The following is a 17747-nucleotide window of genomic DNA, read 5'->3' on the forward strand; positions in this document are numbered from 1 at the left end:
TCTTTGGGTGTAGCAACACGTGTACTTATATGGAAATCCATGCCAATTTGAGCAGCTCCTGCTCTGCTACATCCTTGTTGACTATGCTGTGAGTTGAATTTGGGAACTGATTAGTTGGAAAAATAATTTAGCAGGCAGGTTTGTTTTTCACTAGGGACTGTTACAGTTGTTCAGTGGAAGGGCTAACACACGGTGGGAATTATTGCTGTAGATTGCAGTGAAAGGAGAGACTAGAGCTTGGCACTGCTGTTAAATAAATGTATGTGTAACTGCCCTTGGGCTCCACACCCAAGTTTTATGAGACTGGATAGAAGCTGGAATAGGGAAGTGGTTCTGTTTGTTGAATAATTCAGACTTGTTATGAGCAGCTCAGGTGCACATAATCTTGCTGACTAATAACTTTTTCCTTTCTCTTGAGTCATTCTATTGGCTTAGAGTGGTCATGAGTGGACTTTTTGGGTTTTAGTGGTGGTTTTTTTTGGATGTGTACCAGTACTTTAAAAACTGAAACTGGGGGGAATTGCTGTTGTTTAATTTAATTTCGGTGTAGGATTGGAAAAGTGTAGAAAGAGGAGAAAAATACAGCCAAATTAGAATATTCATCTTCAGTTTTGCAGTTTTTTGCATTTCTAAGAATGTGACAAGTTCATTTGCTTAGTTCTTACATGAAAGCATCAATGTACTGTAACTATACAGCATTTTAGTTGTAGAAATAGTTTCTTTGTATTTCCTTGAGAAATAGCATCACATGTAACGAATTGTGTGTGGTTTTGCTTTTATTCTAGAATAGATGTTGATGAAAATCTGAGAAGTGTTCTCAGGGGGGTCTGGTACCTGAAAAAGAGGCTCCTGCTGTTTCTCTGATAACACTTGTTCAAGGGCTAATGTGTTTCTCTTATGTTGATCTAAAGCAATGAGAATAAACAACTGCTTAACTGATGACTTAGTAGTCTGTATTGTTCATGAAGCAAATAAATGAAAATTTATCTCTTTTTTTTTTTTTTTTCCACTGTGTTGTGTTTTCTCTGGTAGTGGAATGTCTGTCAGCTTGTTGCCAGTTGACTTGCAGCTTATTATATTGTTTGTGATGGTATATAGGTCTGCAGCATGTTAAGAGAAGCATTTTGGACTTGCAATTCGACACCAATTATTTTTTTTTGTAGTACGTGTTTAACAATTGGTTTTTCTTTTCAGCCTTAAAACTGAAGTCTTTCTGGTCTGCTAAAAAAGGAAAGTGAAGCATTGTATTATTTATAATAATCGCTATGGAATGATTGTGTTTCAAATAGTTCAAATATATAGACTTTGTATATACCTGAAAATGGCTTTGTGTTTTCTTGCAGCTAACAGAAGATGAAATTGCAACTATTCTGAAATCTACTCTTAAAGGACTTGAATACTTGCACTTTATGAGAAAAATACATAGAGATATAAAAGCTGGAAACATCCTTCTTAACACTGAGGGACATGCAAAATTAGCTGATTTTGGTGTGGCTGGCCAGTTAACAGTAAGTACTTGTGGAAAGATAATTTAGAAAAGCTTTAGTGCTCCTTACCATGTTCTTTTACCTTTGTCTTCTGCCTGGAATTTTGTGTCTGAGAAGTAACTAGTGTAGTGGTAGAGCTAACATTATTTATTGTGATGATTAGTTAATGTATTGGAGGGCTATTTAGTTTTTAGTTGTTTATTTTTATAATCCACTGTGCTTCAAGTGCTTCATGATCTCACTGTAAATTTTAGTTTGAGGTTTATTTGTTACGTGTTTGGCCTCTGCAGGCTGATGGGCTGAATCTGTTTGGTCTTAACTGGAAGTCACTACCATTTGACATTTGAGTGGCTAATTTAACTTTTAGATATAGAATTGATATGAAATAAGCATCTCTGTTTTAATTGAATTAACAATATAATTACAGGATACAATGGCAAAACGCAATACTGTTATAGGAACTCCGTTTTGGATGGCTCCGGAGGTTATACAAGAGATTGGCTATAACTGTGTGGCAGATATCTGGTCCCTTGGCATCACCTCCATAGAAATGGCTGAAGGAAAGCCTCCCTATGCTGATATTCACCCAATGAGGGTAAGTGTGCCTGGAGGCGGTTTTTTTGGTTGTTGTATTTTTTTTAAAACAAATAATCCCCAAAACATTCAAAAAACCTAATACTAGAATCATAAAATTGTAAGTTTATGAGCAGATTTTAAGACTAAGCGTTTTTACTTTCTGTGTTGTTTTCTATTTCCTCTAGTTTGCCTGTGTTTTAACACATTTCTGTGAGGTTTCAGAATCCCTTTATCTCCACTTGAGAGAGTGTTAAAGGAGTAAGGGCTTAGTTTGCTTGAAGGCAATATACAGAGCCTTTTCCATATTGTTCCTGTACTTGTAGAGTTCTGTCACCAAGAGGCCGTTCTCCTTTGAAAGGCAGTTTTGAATTAAAGGTGACCCAAAGAAAGATTCTTAATTGTCCTATGTGAGCAGTGCTAGTATTGGTAACCCCAGACAGCTTTTATGTATTGATGACTCTTAAAGTCTGTTACTGACTTACTTTACTTTTTGCAAAATAAAATGTAAATAGCATTAGTTACTTTATGAAGGTAGCAGTTACAAGGGAATTACTTGGAGAAGTCCATGGGGAGCAATGTTTATCTAGAAGTAACTGTTGCCACTGTTAGTCATGCTTTTATTATTTTCGTAATGAGATACACAGAACAGCTATGCTGATTGCACTGAGCATCAGTAAATGCTCCATTCTTAAACTGTTCATATCTAAAGCCCATTTAATATTAGTCACTTCAGATTGCAAAAAGCATATTTAAGAAGTTATCTTTGTGCTTTACTGCAAAAATGGCACGCAAACTAGATTATTTTATTCAGCTTTCGTTTACTGAAAAGATACTTATATCAGGATCCTAATATGAGGAAGCCACCACTATTGAAAGGGAAGGTGCTGTTCATATATGGTTACTGTTGGGTGATGTACATCTGAGTTCAAGTGTTTTTAGTACTGTTGTCTTCTCGATTTTTGTTTATGGGGTTCTTGATTTTTGGTTGTGTGTACTCTTTGAAGCAGAGATGTTTCCTGAAATTTCATGGCAACGTACAGCTCTGTTAAAGCTAGTGAGTGTTTTTCAATTAGAAACATTTCCTGATTTTTGGAAGCAAAATGTAATTAATTTTTCGGCTTCATTTGTTTTCTGTATGATTCTTTAAAATTGCAACTCAAACTGAAATTACTCAGATGAAAGCTGAGAACAAAATAAGTATCTGAAACTTAGTTTTGATGGGAATTCAAGTTAAGAGGAAGTAGCATTTAGAAGTATTTTGAAGAACTACTAGTGACAAACTAAATACATTTGATCATACTGGTATTTTTGGTTATGATTTTAATGAAAAGGTCTTAATTACATTTGAGTAACATTGTATGTAGTTGCACTACCTGTTAAAAGGTGAGGACTGCATTATCAGAGAGGATTGTTACATGCATGACAATAGCTGCTTATAAATCAAAGGTCACTGAATTCGAATGCTTGTGGATCTCTTAATTCTTGCAATCAAGCAAATGCTATCGAAGGCCAAAGTAATTTAACACAACAATTCTGGATTACATAGAACATGTGTTCTTGTTAATAAATTATGTTATGGCTTTTAGGGGCTTGTGTGCAGTTAGTACTCTTTCGTATATTTGATACCCACAGTTTTTCTTAATTTTTATTAGTGAGTTGTTACAGTGGTTAACAAGAAATACACAGATCTAAGTTGCAATAGTTTTCCTGCTGTCATATGATACAGCTTCATAGTACTTTTGGACATATGTAGATGCTTTCCTACTTTGTTTTAGTTATGACACAGAATTGATACAGGCAAGCATGAAAGCTTGGGCAAATTTTCATTGCTTTTTCTAGATGTTGCAGGAGTTCTGTAGTATTTATGTAAGGCACGATTTTGTTGCCTGGGAATGCATGGTGAAATTACCATGTGCACTATTTTGCTATAGGCTGGTTGGCACTGCCACAAAGGTAATGCACTGCTAGTAGGCCATTTCCTTGTCAGCTGCATTTACAGCTTAATAGAAATATTACATGACTTCTTTAAACAAGTGTTTTGTCAGAGAGGAAATAGCAGATTCCATGCAAACAAGCGTAGCTTCCTCTGTTTAACCACACTCTAACTACACCAAAGCATTGTACTAGTTCAGCTGGGAGAGAAGCAACAGGGGCTTCTAAATGGAATTTCAGGTGGGAGCAGAAATGAAAAGCAGTTGTTTTCTTTCAGGTAATTCTGTGGTGGTATACTTGTTGTCAATACTATTTCATTTGTTTCTGCTGCAAACCTGGGTTCAACAGGACCCATAGTTGTCATACTTGGTTTGAGGCTCAAAGGTCAAGATCATTTGCCAGCTCAGTAGTTTTAATGCTTTATTCACCTAAGAATTATGGAATGCCTCATATATTCAGTGCCAGAGTCCTTTTGTGCATTTGCTAACAATGAAAAATGAAACTTGTGTATTTTCTATGAGTTTTTGTCAAAGGAGTGTTTTCAAGTAGCTTTAAAGGAGGGAAAAATACAAACATTCTTGAGGTTGTTCTAAAACATGGTGATACAGCCACTAAAAATAGCAAGGAATTTGCTGCTAAGTAAAAAAAGTCATTCAAACCTGGATGATTTAACCCACCTAGCAGTGCTAAAACAATCTTGATTGCAGTAGACTGTGCAGCAGCCAAGGTTAATGTGGCTAACAGTGTTTGCCTTTGATTGCTCTGCTGGGATGAGCAGTTAAGAATTTAGACTGGAGGTAATTAAAGAGTCCTAGGACAAGACTCAGTCTCCCACTGCAGTGAGAGCCTCAGTCATATGTTTTAACACCTGTTTTCCTGTGTCCCCCACTGACTGCAGTGTGTATACTGTCCTGTAGTGGTAAAGTTTTTATCTCCTACCACTGCCAAAATTGAATTCAAGCCATTATCTGCTTTGTTCAGTTACTCCTCTTCATATGATATTTGTCTTTATTTAAATTCCTTATCTGTAGTGAAAGCCTGGAGATTGGCACTGTTTTCTGTAGTAGTTGTGATTTAGCTGTTTGGCTAAAAAATGGTAATATGCTTTTGAAATATCCTCTTTGTTAATCAAGCCATGATCTCAAATCGTCATATGAGAATCGTTTCTGGTGGAAGTTCTTTTAGGCTGCAGAGTTTTTATTTGATCCATCTACTGCTGATATTTGGCTGTATTAACTTTGTTGTAAAGCTAATTTTAAACCTTAAGAATGGCTGGTTTTTGAGGGCCGCCCTTTTTTTACCCCCTTACCATCTTTCTCTTTTCAGAAACCACCTGTTTCTTTAGGACCACTCTTAGCAAAAATTTTCCTTATATTCACGCAATGGCATGATCAGTTATTCCTGCAAGGCTGAGATTTTTATGATCAATTTAAGTGTGGGCTGCTGGTATTGAAGACAGCCTGTCCTTAGCCAGGAGTTCCTGACTTTTCTGTTGAACAAGCACCAGCAGTTTTGTGGCCCCATATGGAGTTGGATAAAGGAATTGATGTTCTGAAAAGTTACCCTGATGGAATCTTGCTAGAAGTGGGCTGAAGAAGTTCTAGCAGCATGCAGATGGACAGGGGAAATGGGTTGAATGGAGTTACTGCTTTTGAGCCTTTTAGACCAACTACAGAACTGCAACCTTTGTTTTATAAAAATAAATGCTGGTAGCTCTCTTAGAAAGGAGATGGAAAAAAAAGCCAAAAAAACCCCCCCTAACTCTATTCTTTCATGCTTATCAGGCAGCTGCAGTAGTTCATGTTGCTGTGGTATGGAAGAAGCTGGTGGTAGATGTGTTTTTCAACACTTCACAGTATTGGTCTTTGTTTCCTTATGGTGAGGTTTGTTGGAAATGGACATGTGGGCATCACATGTTCTGCAGTGAATTGGAGGAAGCCAATTTGAACTGCTTCCATTTGCCTTAAGTCCAATCATGATATTTATTTTTCCATGGCACTTACCCAGATTATCCATGCCTCCTGCTTAGCCTGTGTCATTTCCACCCTGGACTAATCTGTTTGTAATAACCTTTTATTCCTGATATATCTTACAACAATCTACCATTTCCCAGTTTTTTATTCTTGACATATTGCATTTAAACGAGATTGAAGTGAGAATTATTGCTCTGTAAAGCTGTAAGACAACAGGAGGTGTCGTGTGGAGCATGGCAGTCAGATTGGGACCAGTTTTTAAGCCATTGAGGAAATGGTTTCCTCTATGTCTTTTGTGCCAGAGATTGAGGCAAGGAAGAAGAAAAACCACTCCTGGCGATGTCAGATGTCTTTCTGTAGTCACTCTTGCATTTATTCTCTCCAACAGATGGAGTTATTGGTTTCTATTATTTTCTTTGAGAGTTCACCTATCTTATCTCAGCATTACTGCTTTTAAATTAGAGTAGGTTTATAAAAGTATATAATATGGTTTTCTTTAGTGCTTTTGCTTATCTTTCGAAAAGACTTTGAATTAACTTCTAAAAGTCCTTTACCTTTTAAGAGCTTTGTGTGAGACACTTTGTTAATTTGTAACTTGAGATCTTGCCTGCTGTATCGAGTGAGCTAATATTTAAAGAGTTTAAAATATGTATATTTAATTGTACATTACTGTTCATTATTTTACTACTCTTCAAAATCTTGTGGAAGAGTGACAGAGAGCTGTGATGACTCCAAGGTGTACGGAGTGTGTGTTTAAAGCAGGAACTTAAGACACTGATGTGATATGGTTGACACAGCAGGCTGGAATTGGAGAAGCATGTGTTTTACTGCAGGCTTTTCAAAGAGTTGTTGGGAGACCTTTGGACCTCTCTAGGCTTTAAATGAAATTTTTGCATTTGCTTTAAACAGACGTGAATTCATAAGACTCACAGAATTTAAGGGTTGGAATGGACCTTACAGGTCATCTCATCTGCATGGTAATCTATCATCTACAATTTAGCAGTGGATTGAAAACTAAATGAAGGACAACTATAGTTCTGCCGAAAAATAATTATTTGTCAAAATTGCGGTTGTGGCTCTCGGGCAAGTTGCTCATAGAGGTGCAGAGATCCTGGTCTATAGATTGTTTTTTCTTTTTAATTTCATGATATATATGGATCTTCAAAATTAAAATTATGACTTATGATTTTAGTTAAAATGTGCTTGGTGTTCACTTGTGTGTAAGGTAATTTCAAGTGCTTTCTTCCTTAAGCTCCCATTCTTTGTGGAAATGCTAGTCATAGATACAGACATAGTACCCTTGAGCATAACTTCTTTGCTAGGATTTGATGCCTTCAGGATTAATGGAGGCAGTGAATTTCAAAAGGGTTTAATTTGCTTGTTTGTAATCAGCCCTTTTATGGACTTGCTGTAGAGGAGATGGGGGAATGTTCTGATGAGTGAGGAAGTCAACCCAGTCAAGTGCCCCCAGGGTATAGTCTAGTTTCTTGTGATACAGAAATATAATTTCTTCCAGTTTTTCAGCATGCCTAGCCTAGATTTTAATGAAAATTCCTATATGCCACGTACAACTTAGCCAAGAAAGAAAAATAGTGAAAAAGTAGTGTGTGAGTTGTCATCAGACGCTGAAGACAAATTTAGAGGTATCTGTTGGAAAACTTATGAAATATAGCCTCTGATATTTTACGTATTTTCTTAACTTGGAATTGGTAGTTCATTGCTTGACTTTACCAGATTCAGTTACATGTACTGAGCCTCCTGCAGAGTCATGTGCTAGCGTGGCAGCATTCAGTTCTAAGACCTGACAGTTTACTCTGCAAAGAGATAATATGCTTAACATCATTTCATGTGAAAGGAGAGTTTATGTAATATTGTTGTGAAAGCAAGATAGGAAAAATACCATTTGTTCTCTGGCAAGACTTACTGATGATAAAAATTTTTTCCTCAATATCCCAGGGAACGTTTTGAAGAGGTTTTGCCACATGGCTTCCCACAGAACAGAGTGACAGATCTCTCTGGTTCGTGGGACTCTTGAGAGTACAAACCACATGAAAGACTGGTTACATACAGGAGTTCAGTTCTCTTTCCCCAGAAATTTGCAAAGGGGTGCAGCACTGGCCTGATAACCTAATTTCTTTTAAACAGGATCCTGCCTTGTCAGTTTCTGGCTCTTCACAGAGAGGAAAGATGATACTGAACAGGATGGAAGGAGCAGAAGAAAGTAAAACATGGGGATAATGGCAAACAGGGTTGGGTTGAGTTCAGCTTTAGAAATGCAGAAGATACTAGTGCAGTAAGGCAGGAAGCTCTGTGAGGTCTGGATGAAGAGCTCACTAATGAGAGGAAATCAGTGCTTTATAAAGGTTCACATTGATCCATATTTGTCTAATCACAGAATGATACAACATTAGCATCGATACACGTTCTATGAAAACATTAGATTACTTCAGGTGTGTTCATTAAATCAGAGGACAAGTCCCTGTTCCTGTCCACATTAAAGCTTTTGTAATTGTTGTCTTCCTATACGTACTGCCTTTTTTATCTACCCTTCTTTTTTCCTGCATCTCTTTAAGTTGTATTTCCTTTCAGTAAAGAGATGGCTTGAAGTTCACGTAGTAAAACTTTTGGAATGTAGATAAAGTGCAGTTAAAGGTATTTGTGGTTATAGAATCTGGCATGTTTCACTGTGGTTTAGAGAATGCATCTTCACTCTTTCTTGTCACTAGAGTTTTTTTCATACCACTAGATGTTTGGGAAGTAGAGGAAATATTTATTGATGTTAAAAGTGTAAATAATTTACAATTTTTAATGATATTGGGCTTGCTGGTTACATGTGTGCAAAAAGGAAATGTAAATCTGTCATGTGTAATAAAGTAGCAGAAGCACAGAATATTTGAAATTTGTACTGGAACTGGAGTTTAATTTGAACTAAATGGAAAACATTTATTTTGTGCTTCTAAATGAGGATTTAATTAAAATTGAATTAGTGCATCTTTTTAGACTTACCCCTGAATGGGAAATTTGAAACATGCTTCAGTTGATGGTTGGTTTTCCCTGACTTTGATTAATCACTTTCAAAGTAAGTGGAGGATCAGTACAGTAATTTCATAACTGCACACAAGTCAGTTAACTTGAAACTTTAACTAAAAGAACTGTAAAGGAAGTTTGATCTTGGTTAGTTTCATGTAATGCTGTGCGTCTTCTGTGAATGATTCAGATTCTTAGAAGTGCTAATCTGAAAAAAGGACCACACCATGATAGAACTTATTTATTTACAAGACACTTCTGTGGGGAAGTGTTTGACATGGGACTATCATTTTTCAAATATGTTGGAACAGTGAATGGAGGCTGAGTGAAGCCATGACATTAATGGGAATACTCCTGATGACTTGAGTGAGCATTGCGTCAAGCCCTACACCTGTGAGCATTGTTAGAGGTTATTGGGTAGAACTGTTAGTGCGGGTAAAGCCCAGAATGTATTTGACAGACCCAGCAGGGAGTAGGTTAACACTGTCCTCGGTGGCTGAGCTGCTGCTTTCCCCCCGGGCAAATGTGAAAAACAAGCAAGCAAACAAACCCCACTGAAAGCTTATTCGGAACTTTTAAATTACTATAGATTTGCTCATTTGTGATGTTAGTAATACTGTAAACATAGATCACAGTACAAAGCAAAACTATTTTGCAACTTTAAGATCTCAAGAAAATTTAATTTGAATTACGGAATTAGTGGTAACTCATCAAGATGCATTTAAACTAGAATCACAGTTTTAATCACACAGGACTTTTATTGACTAACTTTACAGTCGTCATTTTTTGAAAAAAGCTTTTCCATCATTTGTACATGTCATCGTATGCTGAATTTATTCAGTTTCTTTCTGACTTGCACTATGGACTTGGAAGATTATTCAGCAAGGTGTTTATGCACGGATTTAGCAGAATTTATTTTGCTAAAAATTCTATAATACTTTGCAGGATATTGTAAAATATACCAGATTTCAGCACTTTTATGTGAAGAGCTATATATATATTTACTGCATACATGTATTTACTGTAGATGCTGCTATTTCTTTTTTTGTTCCTATTAGCTTTCAAGTGCCAGATTAGCACAAAATATACAAGGTTAATTTTTATTCAGAGCTTCACTGAAGAGGAGGGAATTTGTGTATTGCTTTTAACTGAAACAGGCCTGTTTGGATTTTTGTATGTGACTAGTGTCTTGTTAAGCCAGAAAAGGACTCAGTAAATAATTTTAAGACATTCTTGGAAGCTTGAATTAATGTTTATTTATTTCAGTGAATTGTATGATGATTTTGTTCTTAAACTGTTTTCCATCCGTATAGCTGTTTGACGTGGAGGAAATGCTTTTGAGACTTGACTGCTATATCACCAAATTCTTAACACATTATTGCAGTTTTAAAAGCAAAAGGATATTTACTTGGGTTTAACTTAAAAGGATATTTGATTTTTTCATCATGTGGGAGAAAACCGCAGTCAGATTAGGAGGAAAATATTAAGCTTCTGTTGCTACTTACCATAGGGTTTTTATATGCTTTGAGTCTATACTGGTTGTTTACTTTGCAGAAAATCTAAAAAATTGCTTAGTTTGAAAGGAAGGTAAAATTTGGAATGGGGAAAGTTTATTAAGACTGCATGTACCCTGTTTCTGTCATGGTATTATATTGCCTTAAAATGTACACTAGGTAATTTTTAAAGAGGATGATGCATATTTAATGAAGAAATTTATTTATTTAAAAGGAAGGATTGCCAATCAGTCTAAATTTGTTTCAGTTAAAACTTGATGGTCTAAAGACAACTTATAATCCTTTTCTTGTAGTAAAGTATTGTCAAATTTGTAGTAGTATCAGTTAAGTTTATGGAAACTTTGTTTTAAGATGGTTTAAAATAGAACTAAATCTCTAATTTGTGTTTGATGGCACCTGTTTTCGTTTTGTTTCCCTGGCAACACCAATGGTATCAAAAATTGCTTGTGGACCACCCTGGTTTTAGAGAAGAATGAAACCAGCCTGACTTTTTCTTTGCAGCTTTTAATTTTGCTGCCTAAATACTTAGACAAAGCTTTAACACGCAGTCAGTGCTTTGTGAACTCACTCAGATGATTTGGGTATGCAATTTGTGATTCGTTTTTTCGTTAGGCTTTCCTGTGCTAATGCCAGTTTGTGTTGTTCTGCTATTTTGAAAATGCATTGAGATACAGGAAGTATTTTTTATCTCCTATTGCAGAAAAAGCTGTGTTTGAAAGCTGTATTGTCTCCCTGTAGAAAAGTAGAGTAAAAGTTCATAGCTTTTAGATAATATGGTCTGTTTCCAAAGCTGCATGTATCCAAGTTTTTATTCCAGAAGTAAGTTCTCATTATTTGCATTCCCATGGGAAAGAAATAAAGCAAACTTGAGTGTTACCTCCAGATTCTGCTTTCTTCTGTGCCTGTTTGCCATGTCTGAGGATTCACATTGATTATGAAAATTACATACATGGTGCTCTAAACACCTCAAATCTTAGTGCATTACCAGTTTGTGTTTCAGAAGAGAAAGCATGGACATAATTCTTGCAAATACTGCTTATCATTGCCTGCCTGCAAAACTCTGCTTCACTGACAAAAGCCTCCTCTGCAGTGTATATTTCTGAACTCCATGCTATGCTGTTGATGATAGAAAAAAAAAAAAAAGAAAAAAGAAAGGTTGGTGTTCTGGTGGAGCAAATCAAAACTAACAAGAGATATTCTGATTTACAATCAGTATTATGGAAACACCAGAGAGTCTGGGAAGTTTCAGGTGTCTTACATTTTCCATTCTTCCCCTCAAAATTTGGAATAATTTGGAAGATAATGAAGTAACGTGCCCTCAGAAAAGAGGGGGCCTCCCTTCAAGGGAACCTGTGGTGGCCCTTGTAGCACTTCCCAGTGTCCTCATGCTGTGACTATAGGCTTGGCAGTAGACATGGCAGCCCAGTATTCTCTCTGCTGTTGCTTCTTTTTTTTTTTATTTATTTTTTTTTTTCCCCCCACCCCTTGCAGGAGAAACCAAAGTAAATGTAGGTGATGTTAGTTTGGGGTTTTATGTTTTAAGCAACAGGTAGCATCAGCAAGCACAAGATTTATGGGCAAACTGATATGTATGTGTTGAAATAGTCATCTGTTTAAAGCAGGATGTTCCTTAAGAAATATAGTAATCATGAACTCTAACCATGGGACAGAGGGCATGTCTGCATTGGGCAGGTACATACAGACACGGGTGAGCTTTGCCCATACTGTCCTCCTTTCATTTTTCCCCAGAAGTTTCTCCAGAGCAACTGTGTGTACACTTGCAATGTCTTTCTTTTTGTTTGCTTCTCTGAATAGTACGACTGATCTGTGCAAACTGTGTTTCTGGATATTTGGCAGTGGTTAGCATTTGATTTTTGGGGGTGAAAATGAGCGTGTGCAAGTTTCTGACTTGTAAAACATACTGCTGTTAAACAATCAGATTAATTGAATTATGTAGAGAAATTGGCATGAAGTTTCTTAGAAGTTGATCCTTCTAACAGTCATGTGAATTGTCAGGTGTAAATTGTGACTCTGGAGCAACTGGTTGCATTTCTGCTTGCTTGGTGTGAAAACACGTGGAGTTTTTTCTAGACTGGAAATACTACAGTAAGCTGATGGTGCTAGAGAAAGGTGTTACTGCCAGTAGGACAGGCTGAAAGCCAAATGTCTTTGTGGATGGGTGTTGCTGGGTGCTCAGATAGCTGTGCTGTCAGAGGGCAGTACGTGACTTGGCTCCAGCTCAGCAGTAGCACACTGCTGACGTGTGTCTGTATCCCGAGGAACATACCTGGCCTTGGAGCTCGTTTGCATGTTTACCTCTCTCTGTGTAACAGATACCTTCTGTTTTAGGCTGTAATTCATAACCTTTAATACTGGATTCATTCATAGTGCCTGGGCTGAGTGTGGGCACAGAAGTGCATTTCTCGAAGTGGCTAAAACATATGCTGCAGTATTTCTGCTGCTGGCTTGTCGACTTTATGCAAGTTGAGGTTAGAGTAAGGTTTGGTTCAGCATAAAGTTAGATGACACAAAGTTTAATCTATTAAATTTCGTTTTAAAATTAACTTAACTGGAGGAGACAGTGTATTCCTTTGCTGTGTTTCTGCTCTGGCTTTACGATTCCTAAAGCTGCTTTAGTGTTGTCTGAAAGGAGCTTTGGTAAAAATCAACTGGATTAACATGCCTATAATATAAGAGGTTGTTCTTGACCCCTTAGTACTTTATCCTTTTCTTACAGAGGAAGTCAGTGGGCAAATGTTGATTTTCATAAGGCATTAAGGGTCATACATGTCCTTCATTATTGTATAATGCACTGAGTGCATTCTAATAGTCCAGTTAGGATGTTACCTTGATTACTTACCTTTATTCAGGAAATAAAAACATGATTGTCTCAGCTTGCTTTCATACCTCAAGGGAATTTATTTTCCATAAAATTAATCTTTACTGTTTACAGAAGAAAAAGGTCTACCCTGAATGTCAGAATTGTGTTGGTAGCATAGTTAACCCATGATGCTTATCAGAAGACACAAGGTGACAAGCAGCGAACTGGCAGCCCTGGCATCGACACAGTAACACATAGTGACCTTTGGGTTTTTTGCCTTTTATGACATTACTTTAATCAAAAGATTCTCGTGATGCATGTTGCCAAAATAAGTAGTTTCACACTCCAGAATTTCAGCAATTGACAAAAGTCTCCACTTTTTTTGCTTTCCTTTGACACTTAGATCCTATAAACTGGATTACTAGTGGTCAAGGCACCAAATCGGGAGCTAAAAGCAGCCACTGAAAATATCTTCCTTTCTATTTAAATTGGAGAATTGTTACCTGGGCTTGACTGTTGTAGTATATACACAAGATGATGTGACTTCTGCATTATTCCCTTCTCTGGCTTCTTTTTTGCCTTCATGATGCAAATCAAAAACTCTGTCATTTCATGATTGTTGTGCCCAAGACAGGCCTTAATAAGCAAAATTTAATTTAATTATTTGTTTTTCACTACTTATTTGTAAATGTTTAGGGAATTTCAGTATTATGTTTGTAAGAATTCTACTAGGCTTTTGACAGTGAAGTGGTAGCTTTTGGTTGAGGCTTCAGAATTTATTAACAAATAAAAATTATCTTCTGCAAGAGAAATTTGTTTTACAGAGTAAAACATTATGTTTCTAATGCCTTTGCATTTCAGATGGTGATGGTTTAAATTATGACACCAGCCCCATGCCTTAGGGCTTGCAATTCTGTAACTTTTTTCAGATGCATCAACTAAGCATTGCCTAATCTGTTATGAAATAGAAAGAAAAGTTGTTCAATAATTCTGACTAAGTTGTGCTGCTAACATCTGTTTCTGATAAAATGCTGGTAATACGATAAGAATTGAAAGAATTGTGTGATTACTAGTTTCAAATAACCATTTCAATGATGGTCAACCAAAGATGGCTTTTCTTTCCTTGAGAGAGTCGTTTATATGTATGGGGTGTTAAGTCCAAATGGCAGAGAAGGCTAATGCTGGGTGCCATGCAGAGAGGTAAGGTGTGTTGGTTTTGGATGCTGTTACAGAACCTCTGGCAAATTTATGAGTTAAGTTACATGTTTTCACTTCTTAAATTTATCATTAAGTATTTGTAATTAAACTAAGGAAATTGGTTGAGTATTCACTAAAAACATGAAGGTGACTACTTGTTACAGATAGTTAAAATATGCATGCTTAGCTGTTTTATTTTCAGTCGGTATTTTTAATACATAAACAGTGGTTCTCAAAAAAAAGATTTTGGCAGTTGGCAGGTGTGGGATGCATTCTGGAAGTGGAGATTGTTAGATGTCCTGTTTTGAGCCAGAGTAATGGTTGGCTCGTCCCCCGCCATGGGGTAAGGCTGAATTTTGATACTGTGTTGTTAAAGTCAGGCAAGATCTGCTCAGAAATGTTCTTTTTTCTTTGATTTCCACATGAATTTTTGACTCTTTCAACTCCTTTCTTATCCCCGGTGCTTTGGCTAGGCAAAGGGGAGCTCTCCAGCAGGAAAGAGGAAAGGTAAGTAAAGCAGGAGGGGTGAAGTTTGGCAAAGTCTCCTTGAGCGACTGAAGCTCTGTTTCACACGGCTTCACATTCTCCACGTCTGTGAAAATTGTATGTGTGGATTTGTTTATTTGCATTTTTAGTTTTCATGTGTATGAAGTGTGCATATTAGAAAAAGGGGACGTACTACACCTGACTTTAATTCAGTATTTTTAAGGTATTATTTAGCTGCAGTGTGTTAGGAAGTTTAGTGTAGGTGAGAATCCAGCTGTGCCGATCCCTTCATTGGGGGAACCTCTGCTTTCAGATTCTTCAGTTGTAGCTGTTTCTCCTGTATTTTATTGTCTTTGCACTCCAGCTTCTTAAGAGAAAAAAGCAGTGGCTGTGAGTTCAGGGTGTGGATGTGAGTAGCTAATGGGATGTAACGGATGCATTTTAATAATTCACTGTTCCTTAACTGCTGTACCTTGTGCTCATGCCCTTTAGAGTTATGCTGCTCCTCCAATACGAACAGTCTTACTAGGGACATACATGCAAATCTATTTCAGAGACTACTTCCAGACGTGTGGAAGCTTGCCTCCAGTGAGGGAAGGTGAAGAAAACAATGAATTTTTATTTAAATGTGTATATGTTTATATGGAGGTAGTTCTTTGAGAAGTGTTTATGTGTATATATAAAATCCATACGTGTATCTCTATAAATCAAAGAACTTGTGTGTATATATATATGGAGTTGTTTTTTTATATACAGGGTTATATATTTATGGCTATATCTCTCAAAAGAACTCTCTCTCTCTCTCTATCTCTCTCTCTATCTCTCTCTCTATCTCTCTCTCTATCTCTCTCTCTATCTCTCTCTCTATCTCTCTCTCTATCTCTCTCTCTATCTCTCTCTCTATCTCTCTCTCTATCTCTCTCTCTATCTCTCTCTCTATCTCTCTCTCTATCTCTCTCTCTCTCTCTCTCTATCTCTCTCTCTATCTCTCTCTCTCTCTCTCTCTATCTCTCTCTCTATCTCTCTCTCTCTCTCTCTCTATCTCTCTCTCTATCTCTCTCTCTCTCTCTCTCTATCTCTCTCTCTATCTCTCTCTCTATCTCTCTCTCTATCTCTCTCTCTATCTCTCTCTCTATCTCTCTCTCTATCTCTCTCTCTATCTCTCTCTCTATATATATATATGCTTGGACACACACAAACAGATAGTGTCCTGTTACAAATGGATATTTTCAGGCAGGCAAAGCAGTATTTGTTTAATTAAGTTTTTTAATCTGTGTTTACCAGCACTCAGAAGGTATTCAGAAGGTATTGTTTCTTCAGTAACTTGCACAGTTCTTGGGGACCACAGGAGTCCTTACTGTTGGTTTCTATATAGCTCTGTACAAAGTGTTTATGCCTGAGAGCTACAATTAACTGAAATCTCCATCTGATACTAAACCGAGAGCTTTCGGAGTTATTGCTAAGAACAGATGCCTCAGCAGTGCTAAACTAGTGTGTAGAAAATGTTTGTTGTTTACATGGATCTTGTTACGCATTTTCAACATTAATTGAATGTCAGATGTTCTTTGGAGTGGAATTAATCAGAACATTCAGTAAATAATTCTGTATTTATCTGTCCTGCTGAGGAGCTTCACCTGAAAACATTTTTGCCTTGACTTTCAGTCATTGGATATTATCATACGAAAAACATAATTACAAGCATTGAATCTCTGAAGGAATTTATCCTGAATTTATCCATCTGAAACTTTTGCTACTGTTTTTAAGATTGACTTCTTAATTTAGTCTGTGTTTAAATTTCAACTCAAGCAACTGACCTATTCATTTGCCTTTTCTCTTTGCATGGTTCTCTTCTAAACCTTTGCATGTGTTGGTCTAACATAGTAAGGAATTACAGCCCAGCAGTTTGCAACAGGCATGTTCACACTCCCTGTTTTTAGTTTTCTGTGTGTAAAGGAAGGGTAGAAGAATCTCACATCTCCCTTTCCTTTTGTATGTCTGCAGCTTTAAGATTGTCTATGGAGTTCACTTCTGCTTAAAATAAAGACCCATGTAAAATAAGTGGATAATTTCTTCAAGTGAGTGCTCTTTATCAGAGGTGGATAGCTTGTTTAATCATCTTTATGCTGTTCCTAGTTATGTTTTTATATTTCTTTTAACTTATGAAGGCTTATTTCTCCTTCAGTCGGCATTTCTGTTTATGGACAAAGAAGATAATTCACATGACATGGGATGTGTTGGGGGCCTTGGTTATGCAGTGCCTCAGGCTGTGCCATAGGAAAGGCTCTTTGGGGTGTGCTATGCTGTTTTTGAGGCATTGCTTCAGAACATCACCCCACTGCTCCTTGTAAGGATCCAAGAGAAACTGCAGGAGGAATCACCAAGGTATCACTCTCTGTGCTTTCTGGTCTTGCTGTCTGCTTTAGGGAAACCCTCTCTCTATCACTTGCACTCAGTGCTTTCAGGCTGAGTGCCATGTCTTCAGGCAGCACACCCAGGCTTTCTCTGCCTGAAGTTTGAGCCAGTAGTCCTCAGCGGCTTTCCAACACTGTCTGTCTTTCAATTCAGTTGCTCTCACTTCTGATTTGCAATAGGTTTGGATGCACTGTGCAGTCTGGTGTTAGGCAAAATGTGTATCGTAGAATCAACCAGGTTGGAAAAGACCTCAAAAATCATCAAGTTCAACACTACACGGGTTGCAGAGGGAAGACATTAGCTCTCAATACAGGGATAGATG

The 17747-nt window shown here is 37.1% G+C and overlaps 1 protein-coding gene across 1 annotated transcript in view; it reads left to right on the plus strand.

Moving 5' to 3' along the window:
- Positions 1-17747, plus strand: part of STK3 (serine/threonine kinase 3) — a gene marked incomplete at its 3' end in the record, with an annotated part of 70478 nt that overhangs the window by 17759 nt on the left and 34972 nt on the right. The window contains exons 5-6 of the mRNA XM_009083642.1: positions 1344-1508; positions 1915-2082. Of these exons, the coding sequence (XP_009081890.1) occupies positions 1344-1508; positions 1915-2082 (333 nt within the window). The remainder of the gene's footprint in view (positions 1-1343; positions 1509-1914; positions 2083-17747) is intronic.

This window comes from Acanthisitta chloris, unplaced genomic scaffold (genome assembly GCF_000695815.1).
Source record: "Acanthisitta chloris isolate BGI_N310 unplaced genomic scaffold, ASM69581v1 scaffold23981, whole genome shotgun sequence".
NCBI lineage: Eukaryota > Metazoa > Chordata > Aves > Passeriformes > Acanthisittidae > Acanthisitta > Acanthisitta chloris.